A 17,880-nucleotide genomic window follows, 5' to 3' on the forward strand; every position below is an offset into this window, starting at 1 on the left:
TACATTGGGACGTATCAATTTTTAAAACACCTTCTTTAAGACCCTCCCTCATGGCAATATAGAGACAAAATATTCTGAAGGGCCCTCCCATTACAACACAACTATATCCATGATAAAGCATACTTCTTGAAGCATTACTGGGCTCACAGAAAGAAATAGAAGTCTCTAGGGATGAAAAAACAACAACAAACTAAATACGGTAAGCTAACAATGGAGTGTGAAGTGGTAACCAGTATTCGCTAGGAAAACCCAAGGTCAGAGGTGGCCCAGTAAAAATACCAACATTGGGTCCCAGAGGCTAAGTCTTGGGCTTTCTTCAAAGTGGGCAACCTGGGAGTAGGGCTATTGGATGGAGCCAGGATTCCAGAAAAGAAAAAATACAAATCATCTCTTCAGGAAGCATCCATGATTTATACCCTGAGGATTTCATGATTAAGATTAGCCAAATATTAGTCACACAAGCAAAGACTGGAAAATACTCATGTAAATAAACCATCATGAATGAGACACAGAAGAAACAACACACAGTAGATTTAGATACCAATGGTCTTCATATATTAGAATTATCAGATTTAGAATACAATACTATGTATGAAATGTCTGAGAAATAAAAGATGGAATTTAAACATGAAGAAGCAACAAAAAACTTATCAAATATGATGAGACAGATATGGACACAAACCAACAGAACTCTCAGGGGAAAAATGTAATTATCAAACTGTAAAACTCAATAGATGAGTTACAGCAGAATAGATGTAGCTAAAGAGAGTATTAATGTCCTGGAAAAAATACCCAGAATGCAGCACAGAGACAAGGAGGTGGAAATTATGAAATAGAGATAAAGAGACGAAGAGCATAGAATGAGAAGATCTAATATAAGTCTAATCAGAGTTCCAGAAAGAGAAAACAGAGAGAATAGAGAACAGACATTCATCAAAGAGATCATCACTGGTACTTCTCCAAAACTTATGAAGGACATTAATTTATACATAGGATTGTGGTACAGATATAGGTGCAAGAAATAAAAAAAGAAATCCAGAGGAAACAAATACACTCTCCTTCCTAAAATAACAATGACAACAACAAAAAAAGACACAGTATGTGAAACAATTTTTGAGACACTGGGTATCAAGCAATGAAAGAAAGTGATTCCTGAGACACCAGAAATAAATAAGGTAAGCACTATGATTGCTCCAACTTGCTGGCCTGAGAGAGTTTTCAGGCCATGCAATAAGGAGATGGAACCCATGAGGACCCCACTGGACTCCCTAATTTAAGGAGACAGAGCTAAGAGTCTAGAAAGATGAAAGTGGCTAGAGTTCAGAGGACAAGCTACCAGGGAGAAAAGAGCTGCACAGAGAGCTCTGGAGGTCTACAGAGGGTCCCCCTCAAGTATTCAGCTAAGTAATGATCAGGGCATAAATGTGAAGAAACTTTCTGAGACCAGGGAAAGAACCATCTGAAAGGATCAAAGGTAAGAGTGCCTGGCACTCACACATGGCTCAAAATCATGCCTGTTCCACCTAGCCAAACTGGAAAAATTCATGATTCATGGGGCAGTGGATAGAATACAAAGAAAAGTCTAGTCTCAGTATTCAGGAATAATTAGCCCTAAATTGAGCACTGTTCTGGTCCTGCCCAAAGGTCCCAAAAGGTCAAACTGTTTTCAAGTAACAGTTGTGTCCCAGAATAAAGCTCAAGAATATTTTTAAGAGTACAAAAATACATAGTATCCAATAAGGTAAAATTCACAATGTCTGCCGTTCAATCAAAATTACCAAGCATGCAAAGAAGTAGGAAAACACAACCATGAAGTGAAAAATCAATCAATCAAAACTGACCCAGAAATGGCATAAGTGTTAGAATTAACAGATAAGGACATTAAAAGTTATCATAACTATATTCCATATGTTCAAAAAGTTAAGGAGCATAACTGATTCACTTTATTATAAAGCAGAAACTAACACACCATTGTAAAGCAATTATACTCTAATAAAGATGTAAAAAAAAAAAAAAGTTAAGAAGACATGGATAGTATTTTTTAAAAGACCCTAACTGAGCTTCTAGAAATGAAAACTACAGTGTCTCAGATGAAAATACCACTGGATGGGATTAAAAGCAGATTAGATACTGCAGAAGAAAAGATTAGTGAAATTGAAGATACAGCAATAGAAGCTATCCAAAATGAACAGTAAAAGAGAAAAAAATAAAGATTTCAAAACACCAGTGACCTGTGGGATAATTTCATTATTAGTGGCCTAATATATGTGTAAATAGACTCCCCTGAAGAGGGGAAGGGCAGAAAAAATACTCGAAGAAAAATGAGCCAAAAAATTTCCATATTTGATGAAAAATATAAATTCACAGATCCAAAAATCTCAATGAATACCAAGCATAAGAAACATGAAGAAAACTACACCAAAACACATCATAGTCAAATTGTTCCAAAGCATATCATTGTTCCAAAGCAATGATATTCTGGCATTAAATGCCCAGAATTTAATGAATTCCACAAAATAATGGTCAGGAAATTTTTCATCAGATTAAAATTCAAGTGAGAGTAAAGAAACCAGTCTGGAAAGACCACATAACATATTACCTCAACTGTATGATGTTCTAGAAAAGAGAAAAAGGATAGAGACAGTAAAAAGACCAGTGGTTACTGAGGGTTCAGGGTGAGGGGGGATGGGAAGGGAGGAGGGATAAATAGGTGATGCACAAGGGTTTTTAGGACCATGAAACTATTCTGTATGATACTGTAATGTTGTGATACCGACTGATACCATATTTTGAAATCAACATGGACAAATTAGTGTGCTTTCCATGTGTAGTATATTTCACTAAGAAAACTTGAAAGAACTGGGGATGTTTAGCTTAACAGAATGCATAAGAGGAAGACAAAAAGCCTGTTTTCAAATATTTAAAGAGCTATAAGATGAAAGGAAGAATGGACTTCTTTTGAGGATTTTTAGAGTACAAAATTAGGATTAGCAGGTAGAAGTTATAGGAAGGTAGATAACACTTATATAAAAGAGGTGTTTAAATTTTTTCTTATGTGAAATTTGATACACAAAGTAATATCGGCAATGTAAATGAGGAATCACAATGATGAGATGACTACTAAGGAACACTTCGTAATTTTGATTAAGATATAATTTACATGCCATAAAATTCACCCTTTAAAAGTGTACGATAATGTGTTTAGTATATTCACAAAGTTGTGAAACCCTCAACCTATCTAATTCTGGAGTATTTTCATCATCCTCAAACACCTCTTAACGGTACCCGTTAGCAGTCACTCTCCATTCTTCTTTCTCTCATTTCCTGGCAACTACTAATCTACTTTCTGTCTAGATTTGCCTCTTCCGGACATTTCATATAAACTGAATCATACAGTATGTGATCTTTTGTGACTAGCTTCTTTCACTTAGCATAATGTTTTCAAGGTTCATCCATGGTAAATCATGTATCAGTACTTCATTCCTTTCTATGGTTGAAAAATATGCATTTGTCAAAACCCATAGAATTGTATAACAAAAGAATAAACCTTAATGTAAACTATGAACTTCAGTCAATAATATTGATATATTGTTTCATTACTTATAACAAATATACTACATTAACACAAGATGTTAATAATGAGAGAAACTGTATACAGAGGACAGAGGGGTATAGGGACACTCTCTGTATTATCTGTTCACTTCTTCTGTACATCTAAAACTATGTTTTTTATAAATTTATTTTATTTATTTATTTATTTTTGGCTGCGTTGGGTCTTCATTGCTGCACGTGGGCTTTCTCTAGTTGCGGCGAGCGGGGGCTACTCTTGGTTGCGGTGCATGGGCTCCTCATTATGGTGGCGTCTCTTGTTGAGGAGCACGGGCTCTAGGTGTGCAGGCTTCAGTAGTTGTGGTGCATGGGCTTAGCTGCACCATGGCATGTGGGATATTCCCGGACCAGGGCTCAAACCCGTGTTCCCTGCATTGGCAGGTAGATTCTTAACCACTGCACCACCAGGGAAGTCCTAAAACTATTTCTTTTTAAACTTTTTATTTTTTAAAAGAAAGTAAGGTGAACACATTTTTTAAAAAATGAATAGGTAAGTAACAAGCTGGGTGAAAATATTAAGTATAGTCAATCCTTGAACACTGCAGGGGTTGGGGTGCCCACTCCACTGCAGTTAAAAATCTGTGGACAGTCATCCCTTGGTATCTGTGGGGGATTGGTTCCAGGATCCACTGTGGACACCAAAATCCAACGATGCTCAAGTCCCATAGTCAGCCCTCTGTATCTAAGGTTTCAAATCCACAGATTTAACCAACCATGGATCATGTAGTACTGTATTTATTAGAAAAAAAAAAAAATCCATGCTTAAGTAGGCCCATGCAGTTTAAACTCACATTGTTCAAGGGTCAAATGTATGTATGTTTTAAAATACATTAAAATATATGTAAATATAAAATAAAATTATATATATAACAAAAGACTAGTTTCTGAGATGTATAAAGAACTCCTAAAGCTCAATAATAAAAAGACAAACAACCTGATTTAAAACTAGGCAAAAGATTTGAACAGACATTTCACGAAAAGAATATATGGTCAAGAAGCTCATGAAAAAGTGTTCAACATCAAAAGTTGGCAGGGAGGGACTTCTCTGATGGTCCAGTGGTAAAGAATCTGCCTTGCAATGCAGGGGAGGTGGGTTCAATCCCTGGTCAGGGAACTAAGATGCCATATGCCATGGGGCAACTAAGCCTGTGTGCCACAACTACTGAGCTTGCGTGCCTCAACTAGAGAGCCTGCATGCCACAAATTACAGAGTCCATGCGTTCTGGGACAAGCACCACAACTAAAGAGCCCACCCGCCCTGGAGCCTGCACACCACAACTAAAGAAGAGAAGAAAAAAAAACCCGCATGTCACAACTAGAGAGAAGCCCACGCATCACAGCAAAGAGCCCACGTGCTGCAACAAAAGATCCACATGCCTCAACAAAAAGATCCCACGTGCTGCAACTAAGACCTGACACAGCCAAAAATAAATAAATCTTAAAAGAAAAAAAAAAGAGTTGGCAGGGAAATGTAGGTTAAAAGCATAATAACATACTATTATACATCCACCATAATGTCCAAAATTAAAAAGAACTACATAACTAAATGTTGGCAAAAATATGGAGCAACCAGAACTCTCACACACTGTTAGCAGGAGTATATAATGGTATATACTGTATATAATGGTACAAACACTTTAGGGAAAAGTATGATTATCCTCCTGCATGCCGTGAGGCGTGGCCAATAAATAAATAAATAGATAAACTTACTTTATCATGTTTTGTACAACATGGGGAATATAGCCAATATTTTTGAATAAGTGTAAATGGAAAGTAATCTTTAAAATTTGTGTAAAAATAAACAATTTTTGAAAAAAATTAAAAAAACCAAACTTATGAACTAGCAATCCCATTTCTACATATTTACCCAAGAAATGAAAGCACATGTTCACAGAAAGATTCTTACAAGAATGTTCACAGTAGCTTTATTCATAATAGCCCCAAACTGGAAACAGTGCCCATCAATAGGAAAACAGATAAACTGCATTTTGTTCCATTCATACAATGGAATACCACTCAGCAATAAAAAAGAACAAATTGCCCATACATGCACAATGTGGATGAATTTCAAAAACATGCTATGTGAAAGAAGCCTTACATAAAAGAGTATATACTGTATGATCCCATTTGTATGAAGTTCCTAAATAGGCAAAACTAATCTAAGATTCAAAGAAGTCAGAACTTCTGGAGAAGGAGGGGTGGGCATTTCCAGGGAAAGAGCATTAAGGAACTTTGTGAGGTGGCCGTTATACCCTATATCTTGATAAGCGTTTGGGTTATTTAAGTGTATGTATCTGTCAAAAGTCAACAAATGCAGACAAGATTTGTTCTTTTTTTTTTTTTTTTTTTGCGGTACGCGGGCCTCTCACTGTTGTGGTGGCCTCTCCTGCTGCGGAGCACAGGCTCCGGACGCGCAGGCCCAGCAGCCATGGCGCACGGGCCCAGCCGCTCCACGGCATGTGGGATCCTCCTGGACCGGGGCACGAACCCGTGTCCCCTGCATCGGCAGGCGGACTCTCAACCACTGCGCCACCAGGGAAGCCCTGTTCATTTTATTATATGTAAATTTTACTTAAAAAGGAAAAAAAGGCAAATAAATAATGCACTCTGATTAATGACAGACACACTGAAGTATCTGAGGGAAATACACTGATGTCTGCATTTTACTTTGAAGTACATGAAGTTGGTGGATAAACAGAAGCATGGCTAGATGGACAGACAAGCAATAAAGTGAGAACAGTATAATGTTAACGGCAGAATCTAGATATATGTGTGCTTACAGTAAAATTCTTTCAAATTTTATATGGGTATTTGGAAATTCCCTTAATAAAATATTGGAAAAAATGAAAATAACAATAACTGAAAAATGTCAGATGCCTGCATCCAAAGATATTTATAGTGTCAACCAAAAATAATTACTGCAGTAGCCCTACTTCTGTGTAATCTGAGTCTTATTCAGCTTATAACCAATCTGTCATTCTTCCCTCTATAAAAAATGGTTATTATGAACCTCTGTTTCATATGAAACCCTCCTTCTACAGTAACAGGCCTAAGAGACAGTCGCATGAAAAGCAGAGACACACACAAGCTGATCAGAAAGACACAGAGCAGGGACTTCCCTAGTGGTGCAGTGGATAAGAATCTGCCTGCCAATGCAGGGGACATGTGTTCGTTCAATCCCTGGTCCAGGAAGATCCCACATGCCATGGAGCAACTAAGCCCATGTGCCACAACTACTGAGCCTGCGCTCTAGAGCATGAGAGTCACAACTACTGAAGCCTGCGTGCCTAGAGCCCGTGCTCTGCAACAAGAGAAGCCACTGCAATGAAAAGTCTGTGCACCACAACAAAGAGTAGCCCCTGCTCTCCTCAACTAGAGAAAGCCTGGGCACAGCAACAAAGACCCAATGCAGCCAGAAAAAAAAAAAAAAAGACAGAGCAGAAAACTATAGTGACAAGCAAATGGGGCTGATATAGAGTATTTCCAGGGCATGCATGGTGTTACCATTTATTGGGGACAGCTACTGGATCCTCACAACAATCCTGTGAAACAGGGAGGACTTTAGAAGATACCAGGCTCAGGACAACAGAAGTCTTCCTCATTGAAGGTAGGCCCTAGACCTTCAAAGAGCTCCTAACACAACAAAATGCCGGACAATAGATCATTCTGGACCTACTGAATGTTTCACCATTTCACAAACACATCATGAATGTTTGCAGCAACCACCCTGAAACCTCATTGCTTATCCCCACGTACTGTGTATCCTTAAACTCCAACTCTACCCCATTCTAAAATCTTAGCTTTGAAACCCTATTCTGATCCTAACTCTGGCACTTTAGAGTTAGTATTTTTGTCTCCCTAGTGTCTGGCTCAATTTTTCTTAAAGAAATTTGGCTTTGACTTGCCTGCCTATCTCTTTCTGTCTAGACTTCCTGGAATAGGGCCCCACCCTATTTTGGCCCCTAGAAGCTAACTCCTGAAATCAGCTGGAAGAGTCCCACTCACACCAATTCCTCATTAAAGGAAGGTTTGGATACACAGTTAGTTATCTACTTCCTCTGCAATGATTCCTCATCTATCTCTCCTGGCTTTGTTCTTAGAGTGACAACTGAGCCTTTAGTTGCCCCTATCCTCATTCTAATTGGGCCTTCTGAAGCTCTTGATGGTGTTCCAACAACTTACCCCTTAGTATCTATTCTTGACCAGTCTCCTATTAATGGCTTTGCTCCTAGTTTCTCAGCACTGTCAGATAGGCAGACTCTGTTTCCACAAATCAGATAGTGGCTAATAGGGCAAGTTCATATTATTAATTCCCATTCAGGAGAAACAGATATTCAGAGAAATCTAATAATTTGCCTATGGTTTCATGGCAAGGAAGCTACAGATGTGTAATTTGAACCCAGTATTCTAATTCTACTATTCCTTTCTGCTTTTGGAAAGTGCCATAGTCATAAGGAAAAGAATTATAGTAATAATAGTTATCATCATCATCTATAATAATTATCGTATTGAGCACCTACTTCTGTGCTTGCATTATTCTATGAAGCATCTTAATGCCTGACACAGAGTAGAAACTCAGTAAATATCATTTAAGAATGGAAAATTTTCACATAGTGGGACTTCCCTGGTGGCACAGTGGTTAAGAATCCACCTGTCAATGCAGGGGACGTGGGTTCGACCCCTGGTCCAGGAAGATGTCACATGCCACCGAGCAGCTAAGCCCGTGCGCCACAACTACTGAGCCTGTGCTCTAGAGCCCACGAGCCACAACTACTGAGCCCACGTGCCACAACTACTGAAGCCTGTGTGCCTAGAGCCCGTGCTCCACAACAAGGGAAGCCACTGCAGTGAGAAGCCCACACACCACAATGACGAGTAGGCCCCGCTCACCACAACTAGAGAAAAAGCCCGTGCATAGCAATGAAGACCCAATGCAGCCAAAAATTAACTAAGTAATTAAATTAATTTTTTTTAAAAAAGAAAAATTTTTACATAGTTATTGTCTTCATTTACAAATAAGCAAACTAAGGGGTAGACTTTTACCAAGGTCACACACCTAGATGATGATTTAAAATCAGACTGGTCTGTCTCCAGAATCTATACTGTTTCTACTTTTCCATGTAGCACTTCACTCCCAATCAAAAAAGAATATGGTGCCAAACATCCCAACAGAAATCACCTTAAGGAAGTTCTCAACTAATATATTTTTACTATAGAAAATATAATAGAAATGCACTTAGGTCCCTTATTATCAATAGAGAAATTACTTCTGTGATTTTCTTTTTTTTTTTTTTTTTTTTTTTTGCGGTATGTGGGCCTCTCACTGTTGTGGCCTCTCCCTTAGCGGAGCACAGGCTCCGGACGCGCAGGCTCAGCGGCCATGGCTCACGGGCCCAGCCGCTTCGCGGCATGTGGGATCCTCCCGGACTGGGACACGAACCCGTGTCCCCTGCATTGGCAGGCGGACTCTCAACCACTGCGCCACCAGGGAAGCCCTGTGATTTTCTTAAAAGCAGATATAAATATAATTCTAATATAAAATTCAGGAGGAAACTGGGGTACTCCAATAACAGCTCTAACCTGATTTTGGATAGTAGTTCTCCTCTATCTGCACAGTCCACACTGACTTGTCGAATAAGTTCATGAAATACTATATTATAAATGGTCTGTTCCTTCTTCAATATATGAAATAGTTTGTGCATCTGGCAAAAGATAAGTAAGATAATCAGTATTTATTACAGTCTTGCCAGTAAAAAACATCTTAGGAGGTAAGCACTCAATGTGAATAAGTTTTAGAAACACCTTGATTAATTTGTTCACTTACATTTTCCTTTATAAACATATATAAAAAATGATATATTAAAAAAAATCTATGTCTAATCATGCACCTCTTTATATGATGCACTGAGAAAGTCACAATATCACCACTATGTTATACCTGCCAAAAATACAAAGCCTGAATTGAATAAGTACACATCAGACAAACCAAAATTAAGGAACATTCTACAGATATTGAGGTCAAGAAAAACAAAGAACAGTTTCAGATTATAGCTGTCTAAAGGAACATGACAACTAAAAGCACTGTGTGATCCTAGGATCCCAAAATGGAGGGGAAAATAGCTATAAAAGCCATTACAGGGACAATTAATAAAATTTGAAACTTGAATATGAACTATATTAGATAATACTATCATATCAATGTTAAATTTCCTGATTTTGATAACTATATTATGGATGTATGAGATTGTCCTTATTTATAGGAAACATACCCTAAAATGTTTGGTGATAAAGAGGCATGAGGTTGCCAGCTTACTCTAAAATGGTTCAGAAAAAAACCATACACATAGAGATACACAGAGAGGGAAAGAGAATGACAAAGCCAATAGGGCACAGTGTAAACAATTACCAAACCTGGGTAAAGGTTACAGGAGTGCCTTATATTGACCTTGTCTATAAGTTTCAAATTCTATAAAAATAAAAACTTATAAAACAAAAGAGAAATAGCCCCATAAAGAAAAACATCTGTATCTATGTAAGACTGAAAGAGCTCTTTCATTAGGTGCAAAATAAAAATTATAAGTGATAAGAAAGCATGGTTTAATTGGCAATGTTTTTAGTGGTACATAAAATAATAAGGGTCTTATAATCAGTGGTGCCTTATATTCAATTAAATACAATAATAATGACTAAAAATTAATTATACAATGTTTACCACATGCCAAGCACTGTCCTAAGCAATCTACATTCATTATGTCATTTAATCTCTACAACAACCCTATGAGGTAAATAATATTATTATCTGTAATTTACAGATGAGGAGATCAAGGTACAAATACATTAAATGACCTGCCCAAGGTCGTCAGCTAATAAACGGCAGGGTCAGGAGTCCAATCCAGGCATTCTACCTCCAGAGTGCATGCTCTTAACCACTGGTTTACATTGATCTTTGTAATTACCTTGGTTGGCCCTGTATATGCCTGATTTTCCACACCAGCCCTCTCTAGCATAGCATCCATCACATCATTCAGCTGGACCACTTCTACTCTTTTATTAGGTTTCCTAAAAGATTAAGATGGCAGACATATATAATTAATGTTACAATAGGTCATGCTCAGATGGCAAAAGGAACATAATATGTATAAAGAAAATGTACATACTATGGAATATTAATGGTATTTTAAAGCATTATACCTATATGTACAATACTAATCTAGTGGGATATCAATAATACAGTAAAACAAAATACAAAAACAAAACAAAACAAAAACTAACAAAAATGCAAATAGTATGATCCTCTTTTTCATAAAAGAAAATAATGTTCCACCTCCCAAAAAAACTCTATACCCCTATTGTGTAAGATTGTAAGAACACAGAAAAATGTGGAGTAATAAACACCAAGCTGCTAAGATCCGCTACTTCACAATATAAAAGAAAAGGGACAAGGGATAGATAAGAAAAGAAGCCTAAAAAAAAAAAAAAAAGAAAAAAAAAGAAAAGAAGCCTATAGCAAAATGGAGAAACACTAATGGTTATATTTAGAATATAAAAGTATTTAAAATATGATCCAGCAATCCCACTTGAAATCAGGATCTTGAAGAGAGGGACTTCCCCGGATATCCAGGGGTTAAGAATCCATGCTTCCACTGCAGGGGGCACGGATTTGATCCCTGCAGGGGACTATGATACTGCATGCCGCATGGTGTGGCCAAAAGAAAAAAAAAAAAAAAAAAGGATCTTGAAGAGACATTAACACTCCCAAGTTCACTGAAGCACTATTCACAACAGCCAAGATGTGGAAACAACCCTTGATCCATTGATGAATGGATAAAGGAAATGTGGTGTGTGTGTATACATATATATATATGTATACACACACACACATACATACATACATACATACTGGAATATTGTTCAGCCTTAAAAAAAGAAGGAAATTCTGCAATATGCAACAACATGAATGTCCCTAGAGGACATTATGCTAAGTGAAATAAGCCAGTCACAGAAAAACAAATACTGTGTGATTCTACTTACATGGGGTATCTAAAATAGTCAAACTCATAGAATCAGAAAGTGGAATGGTGGTTTGCAGGGGCTGAGGGGAGAAGGAAATGGAAAGCTGCTCATCAATGGGCATAATATTTCAGTTATGCAAGGTTCTACAGTTCTGCTGTACAATACTGTGCCTATAATTACAATATTGTATTGCACACTTAAAATTTTATTAAGAGGATAGATCTCATGTTAAGTATTCTTACCACAATAAAATAAAATTTAAAAACAAACCCAAAAAAACCCATTTAAAATGGTAAAAAAAAAAAGTGTTTTTAGCACTTTGATATTATTATAAATATGTAAAAAAACAACATGCAGGGCTTCCCTGGTGGTGCAGTGGTTGAGAGTCCACCTGCCAATGCAGGGGACGTGGGTTTGTGCCCCCGTCCAGGAGGATCCCACATGCCGTGGAGCGGCTGGGCCCGTGCGCCATGGCCGCTGGGCCTGCGCGTCCGGAGCCTGTGCTCCACAACGGGAGAGGCCACAACAGTGAGAGGTCCGCGTACCACAAAAAAAAAAAAAAAAATCAATATGCAGTTGGACAAATGAAAACACTGATTAAATGATAGAATTGTAGGCAATTATTGTCTTGGCTTTCTGCAGTAATTTTAATATTTTTGTGTAATAAAGTACCAATAAAAAGAAGAATATGTGTATATAGTTATTCCTTCTTAGAAACACTCTCAAAAATAAACAATACTTACATGGATGGGAAGAGCAATAGTCTATTTTCACTATCTGTGAGGAGAGTAGTATATTTGCTGCAATAAATAAGACAGGTAAATATTATTGTAAGAAAACTGTCTGGCCTATTTATCACATAACAAGACATGAAAAACTTAAGACCTCACAGAATTGAGAAGCTTGGAGACAATCAGACAGGTCCATCGTTTTACACACAAGAGGATACTTAAATAGCCTTAGACATCTACAGACACAGATATAATGATACTTATCATATTTTAAAAAATTTTAAGTAAAAGAGCTTTAATCACATTCCTCAGTGTATCACAATACAAAAATTTCTTTGATTCATTAAGAAAAATGACATTTCAAAGGTGGAAGAATGTTTTAAGACCACTGAAGTCAACAAAGTTAAGTGACTAAACAGGTTATAAAATTAATAAGCAGAGCTGAAACTAGAAGCCAAGCTTCCTGATGCCCAGCATATTTATCTGTCCTCTGGAAGTACTTGCTTATACCTAAATGGGTATCACAATGAGAATCTCATGGTAATTCTTCAAATTCATTATTATTTATATATCTTTTTTCTTCCCCTAGTTAAAAAACACTTCCTTTGGTTCTGCCCCCTACTGGAACACAGTTGGTTAATAAGGTCCACTTTCAGAATTTAGATTAGTGAAAAATATTCAGGGAATATAAAGACTCAAAAACGTTTCAAAAATGAGTATGTGAGAGGGACTAGAAGCAATGATACCCCAGGAGCAATGAGTACACCTAGCACCCAGATCTTGGTTTCTAAGAACGCTTCTACACTAAAAGGCAAACAGTACTCCGTGGAGAAGTGACTCATAGCTCACTCCAAAGCTGGAGCTGGGAAATACAAGATGAACCTGAAAATCTTATTGAGCCAGAAAATAAGAGAACATTCAAAGAATGATGGGGACATGCCTAAAGAACACAAGAGCCAGCTCAAAGGATCTGGCATTAGCAAAATCAGGAAAAATTTGAACATCAATGATAGCAAAGAATTATAACTCACTGAAAAAAACAGAAATCTATGAGTCTATATTGTAAAATGGCAACTAATATATACAAGAATGATGGAGCTAAAAAAGTCATCAAAAAGATCTATAAATAGTGGGTTACAAGGAAATACACACTAAAGTATTTGGTGGCAAAGGGTCATGAGGGACTCCAACTTACTCTTGAATAGTTTAAGTGTGTGTGTGTGTGTGTGTGTGTGTGTGTGTATTAAAGCAAATAAGGCAAAATGTAAACACTCAGTGAGTCAGGATAGAGGGTATACAGGAATTCCCTGTCCCATTTTTGTAACTTTTTTATAATTTTGAAATTACATAAGAATTAAAAGTTACCCAAAAAATGAGTTCCGTTTAGTTCCCTTTGGCAAAATATTGTTCTGAAACCCACCATCATAAGGAAATGCCACTTAACATACGTATTGGATAAGGTAAAAAGAGTGACAGCTTCTGGGTATTTTACTATAAAACCTAATCCAAAGTTCTAGTTTTTTAAACCATGAAACATTCAAGTGTTGTTTCAGAAAATAAAAGCAAGATCCCATTTTCAATCCCATTAGCAGAAATCAAAGAAAACTTGAAATGACTAGTCTGAAGTCTGGAGCTAAGCCCTAGAGTGTGCATTATAGATTCCAACTTAGAGGGCTACTTTCCTTTGTCATTGCTCAAAACCATTCCCAAAGAGGCATAGCAAGCGTTCAGAACAAAGATCTATTTTTTTTTTAATTCAAAATTAAACAGTAGGAAAAGACAGAGAACGATTTAATCTAAACTAAAATCTCAAACTCTCTTTTTAAATTGAAATATAACTGATCTACAATATTATGTTAGTTTTAGGTATACAGCAAAATGATTCAGTTATATATTTTTTCAGATTTTTTTCCATTATAGGTTATTACAAGATATTCAATATCTTGTAATAGCACAGTTCCCTGTGCTATACAGTAAATTCTTGTTGCTTCAAACTCTTTTAAGTAAGACTTTTTTCATTAGTTTTTGATACCTTTCTTAAATTGTATTAGGATGGTAAGCCAGATGTTTACTCACTTCAGTGTAGATATTGCTTGGGAACATGAGTGAACTGCTCAGGTTCCTCTATGTCTGGGAAGTAGGAAACAGTTCAACTTGTCAGATATTCAGTATATACCACAGTACTCACTCATCATAACACTCCAAACCTGAAACTCCTGTATTTGACACAATATGAAATTCTTCAGGAATCAAAGTATCTGTTAGTTTCTTTGGCTTAAAAAGAAAGAAAGAACAACAAGAATGAAAACAAGCAGATGAAAAAAATTGAGTTTCACAAATCCTAATTTCTATACCAAAGGGATACTATTTATTAAGAGATTTTGATCAGAGAAATAACAATATTAGTAATATGGGTCATGGCAAGGAGTAATAAACTTTTAGCAGAGCACAAATTAAAAAATTAGCCAAGGGGTTTCCCTTGTGGCTCAGTGGTTAAGAATCCACCTGCCAATGCAGGGGACGTGGGTTCGACCCCTGGTCCAGGAAGATGTCACATGCCACCGAGCAGCTAAGCCCGTGTGCCACAACTACTGAGCCTGTGCTCTAGAGCCCACAAGCCGCAAATACTGAGCCCATGTGCCATGAAGACTGAAGCCCGCGCACCTAGAGTCCGTGCTCCACAACAAGAGAAGCTACCGCAATAAGAAGCCCATGCACCACAACAAAGAGTGGCCCCCGCTCACTGCAACTAGAGAAAGCCCACGCACAGCAACGAAGACCCAACGCAGCCAAAAATAAATAAATAAATGTTAAAAATAAATAAAATTAAAAATTAGCCATGAATTAAAGAACAATCTTGGTTTTAGTATTAATTACACAAAAATCTATTGACTTTAAAATTCAATAGGAATGTAAAATTTACCTTAGCAACAAGCCAAAAATAAGAATTCTACAATTCTTTTTTCTGCCTTTTTTAAAATTGAAGTACAGTTGATTTACAATGTTGTGTTACTTTCAAGAATTCTACAACTTTAAACTGTTGGTTTCTTTTAAAAAAAATCTAGTCTCCTACACTGTATTATCCAGATTAAAGTAAATAACTGTAGTTTGGAAAATGGCTTAAAATAAGATATGTTTGATCATCTCCCACTAAATGCCCTTTTCTAGAAATAATTAGAAAGTGCTATGAAAACATAAACAATGCAGGTTGTTATAGTATGACATGGCTTTATATTTGGGGGAAATTTTTTTTTTAAGTAGAGAGAGGGAGAGGAAATTATTTGTCAAATACTTTATTTACCTTATGAGGCACAAGGACACCATCACGTGACTGTAATGAACGGTCCATTTGTGGGGGACAAACTGTGCTCTCCCTAGTCTCTCCTTTAACATATTTAACATCATACAGAAAAGAAATATCCCTAAAAGATAAGAAAAATATATTTACAAAATAAATTTTGTCTGGCTACTGGATAAGAGTGGGTAAAGTCCATACACATCCTTCTAGTGGATACAAAGGGACACAAAACTGGTCTCCTTACCTCATACTTTACTAAGAAGGCTGAGGCATTTTTCCCCCCCGCACTCTTCCTCTTCTCCAGGTCAAATTTCTCATTCGCCTTTCCTTCAGCCTCATGTTAAGATATATTCTCTTCCCCAGGATTATTTCCTCCACTTAAGTCCTTCATTTCATCTTTGCCCACATCCTTGGGGACCTCATTCCATCAATCCTAATTTCTGTGTATTTCCTTCTCTCTTGGAACATTCCCCCTGGTCTATAACTCAAGTCTTCTCCCCTTCTAAAAATCTTCCCTTGACCATACATTGTTGTCAAGTTACCTTGATCTATCTATCTCTCACTTTCTGCTAAACATCAGACTTCTTAAAATTTCCCTGCAGTTGGGAAATCATTCTCCAGAAAGCTGAGGATGACTTTCTACAGCTAAGTCATCAGTTCTCATCTTCCACTATTTTCCTGGAATATTTTCCAGGGTTGATCACCTCTCTTCTTAAAAACACTCTCCTCTCCTCTGTCCTCTGTATGACTGGACTCTCCTGGTTCTCTCATCCTACCTACCCCTTCTTGAACATCTCTGTGACCTCCTGCCTACCAAATGGAAATGCTCCACAACGTCCTGTCCTCATCCTTCTGTGCTCTCCCTATACTTTCTCCCTTGGCAATGCTATCAAATCTCACCTTATCATATTTGTTACCTCTAGATATGACTGAATAATTCTCCTTCATTCTCACTTTTCACCCTTCTATATTCACTAATTCTGTCAGTTAGCAGCACCACTCTACTCATCAAAAATCTCAGCATCCATAATTGATTCCATCCCATCCTTTGTCCTCAATATCTGTCACTAACACTTATTAATTTTACAGTCACCCTCCTCTTGTCTCTTGCCAATGCCAAATCAAGGTAACTTTTGCCATGTAAGGTACCTTTTGCCATGTAAGGTACGTATCCACAGGTTCCAAGGACTGCAGTGAGGACATTTCAGGGAGGTCATTATCCTGTCTATCACACTACAGATCTTCACATTTTAAAAAGTTCCAACTCAGATGTCATTTGACATTAAATGTCAGTTTATTGCTGCATTCAGATATAGCTAATTGTTTTTTCAAAGTACTTCAAACATCTCATAACTACTAATTATTATATAGTAATAATTATAGCCATGGTCTGATGGCATAAAATAAAGTACCAATACTTATGACACCAAAGCCCCAGGACACAGGAATGAAGAGCCTAAATTTCTACCACTTTTTCTAGCACTGAGACATAGCTGAGTAATAACACCTTATATTTACATAGCAGTGTATAGTTTTACAAGTGCTCTTGCATTCATTATCTCATTTGTGCTTTCTATATCCCTGGAAGGTACACAAAATGGAGCAAGTCTATTATTCCCTTTTTACAAGTGAGAAAATGGAACTCAGAAAGACTAAATAACCTACCCAAGTATTAGTAACTGTAAACTTACTATTAAGTGATATTTCAGTAAGGAGCATGGAGGGAGTAAATTTTTTTTTGGAGGGAGTAAATTGATAAATTAACCATACACAGAAAATTAGCAGATTACAATCTTCACAGGGAAAATGTTGTAATTTTGGATATTTTTAGGAATGATATAAAAACAACAAATATAATTTGCTGATTTGATCTAAAACAGCGTAAAGGTTAAGGGTTCGCTTTGAGGAAAAGCAGGGATTAAGCACTTGTTTTTCAAGGTTTTGCAGGTCATGAAGCTATGTTACCTAGCTCTTCTCAGATGTGCAAATAAAAGAGGCCCTAAAGGTCTTCTGCCTGATATTTTCCCTTCTACTAGGGTACAACAAAGAATAGGAGAGTAAGGGGACAAGTACCTGAAGGCATGCAAAAGCAAATTTAAAACAAGTGAAAAGTCAACAGAGCCAGCACGTATTGCCATCCTCTTGATAATCATCATACACAAAAAGGTAGACCCATGTCCTCTTCAGATTGTATTCTGGTTCATTAAAGATACTTCAAGCGGGCTTCCC

General features: G+C 37.1%; 1 protein-coding gene across 1 annotated transcript in view; it reads right to left on the minus strand.

Moving 5' to 3' along the window:
* The window catches only part of AXDND1 (axonemal dynein light chain domain containing 1), a 77,601-nt gene that overhangs the window by 56,437 nt on the left and 3,284 nt on the right, over positions 1–17,880 (minus strand). Inside the window, exons 5-9 of the mRNA XM_060132423.1 lie at positions 15,655–15,775; positions 14,542–14,627; positions 12,366–12,422; positions 10,566–10,668; positions 9,190–9,311 (exon numbers count right to left, since the gene is read on the minus strand). Of these exons, the coding sequence (XP_059988406.1) occupies positions 9,190–9,311; positions 10,566–10,668; positions 12,366–12,422; positions 14,542–14,627; positions 15,655–15,775 (489 nt within the window). The remainder of the gene's footprint in view (positions 1–9,189; positions 9,312–10,565; positions 10,669–12,365; positions 12,423–14,541; positions 14,628–15,654; positions 15,776–17,880) is intronic.

The sequence above is a fragment of the Lagenorhynchus albirostris genome, chromosome 2, assembly GCF_949774975.1.
Source record: "Lagenorhynchus albirostris chromosome 2, mLagAlb1.1, whole genome shotgun sequence".
NCBI classification, from domain to species: domain Eukaryota; kingdom Metazoa; phylum Chordata; class Mammalia; order Artiodactyla; family Delphinidae; genus Lagenorhynchus; species Lagenorhynchus albirostris.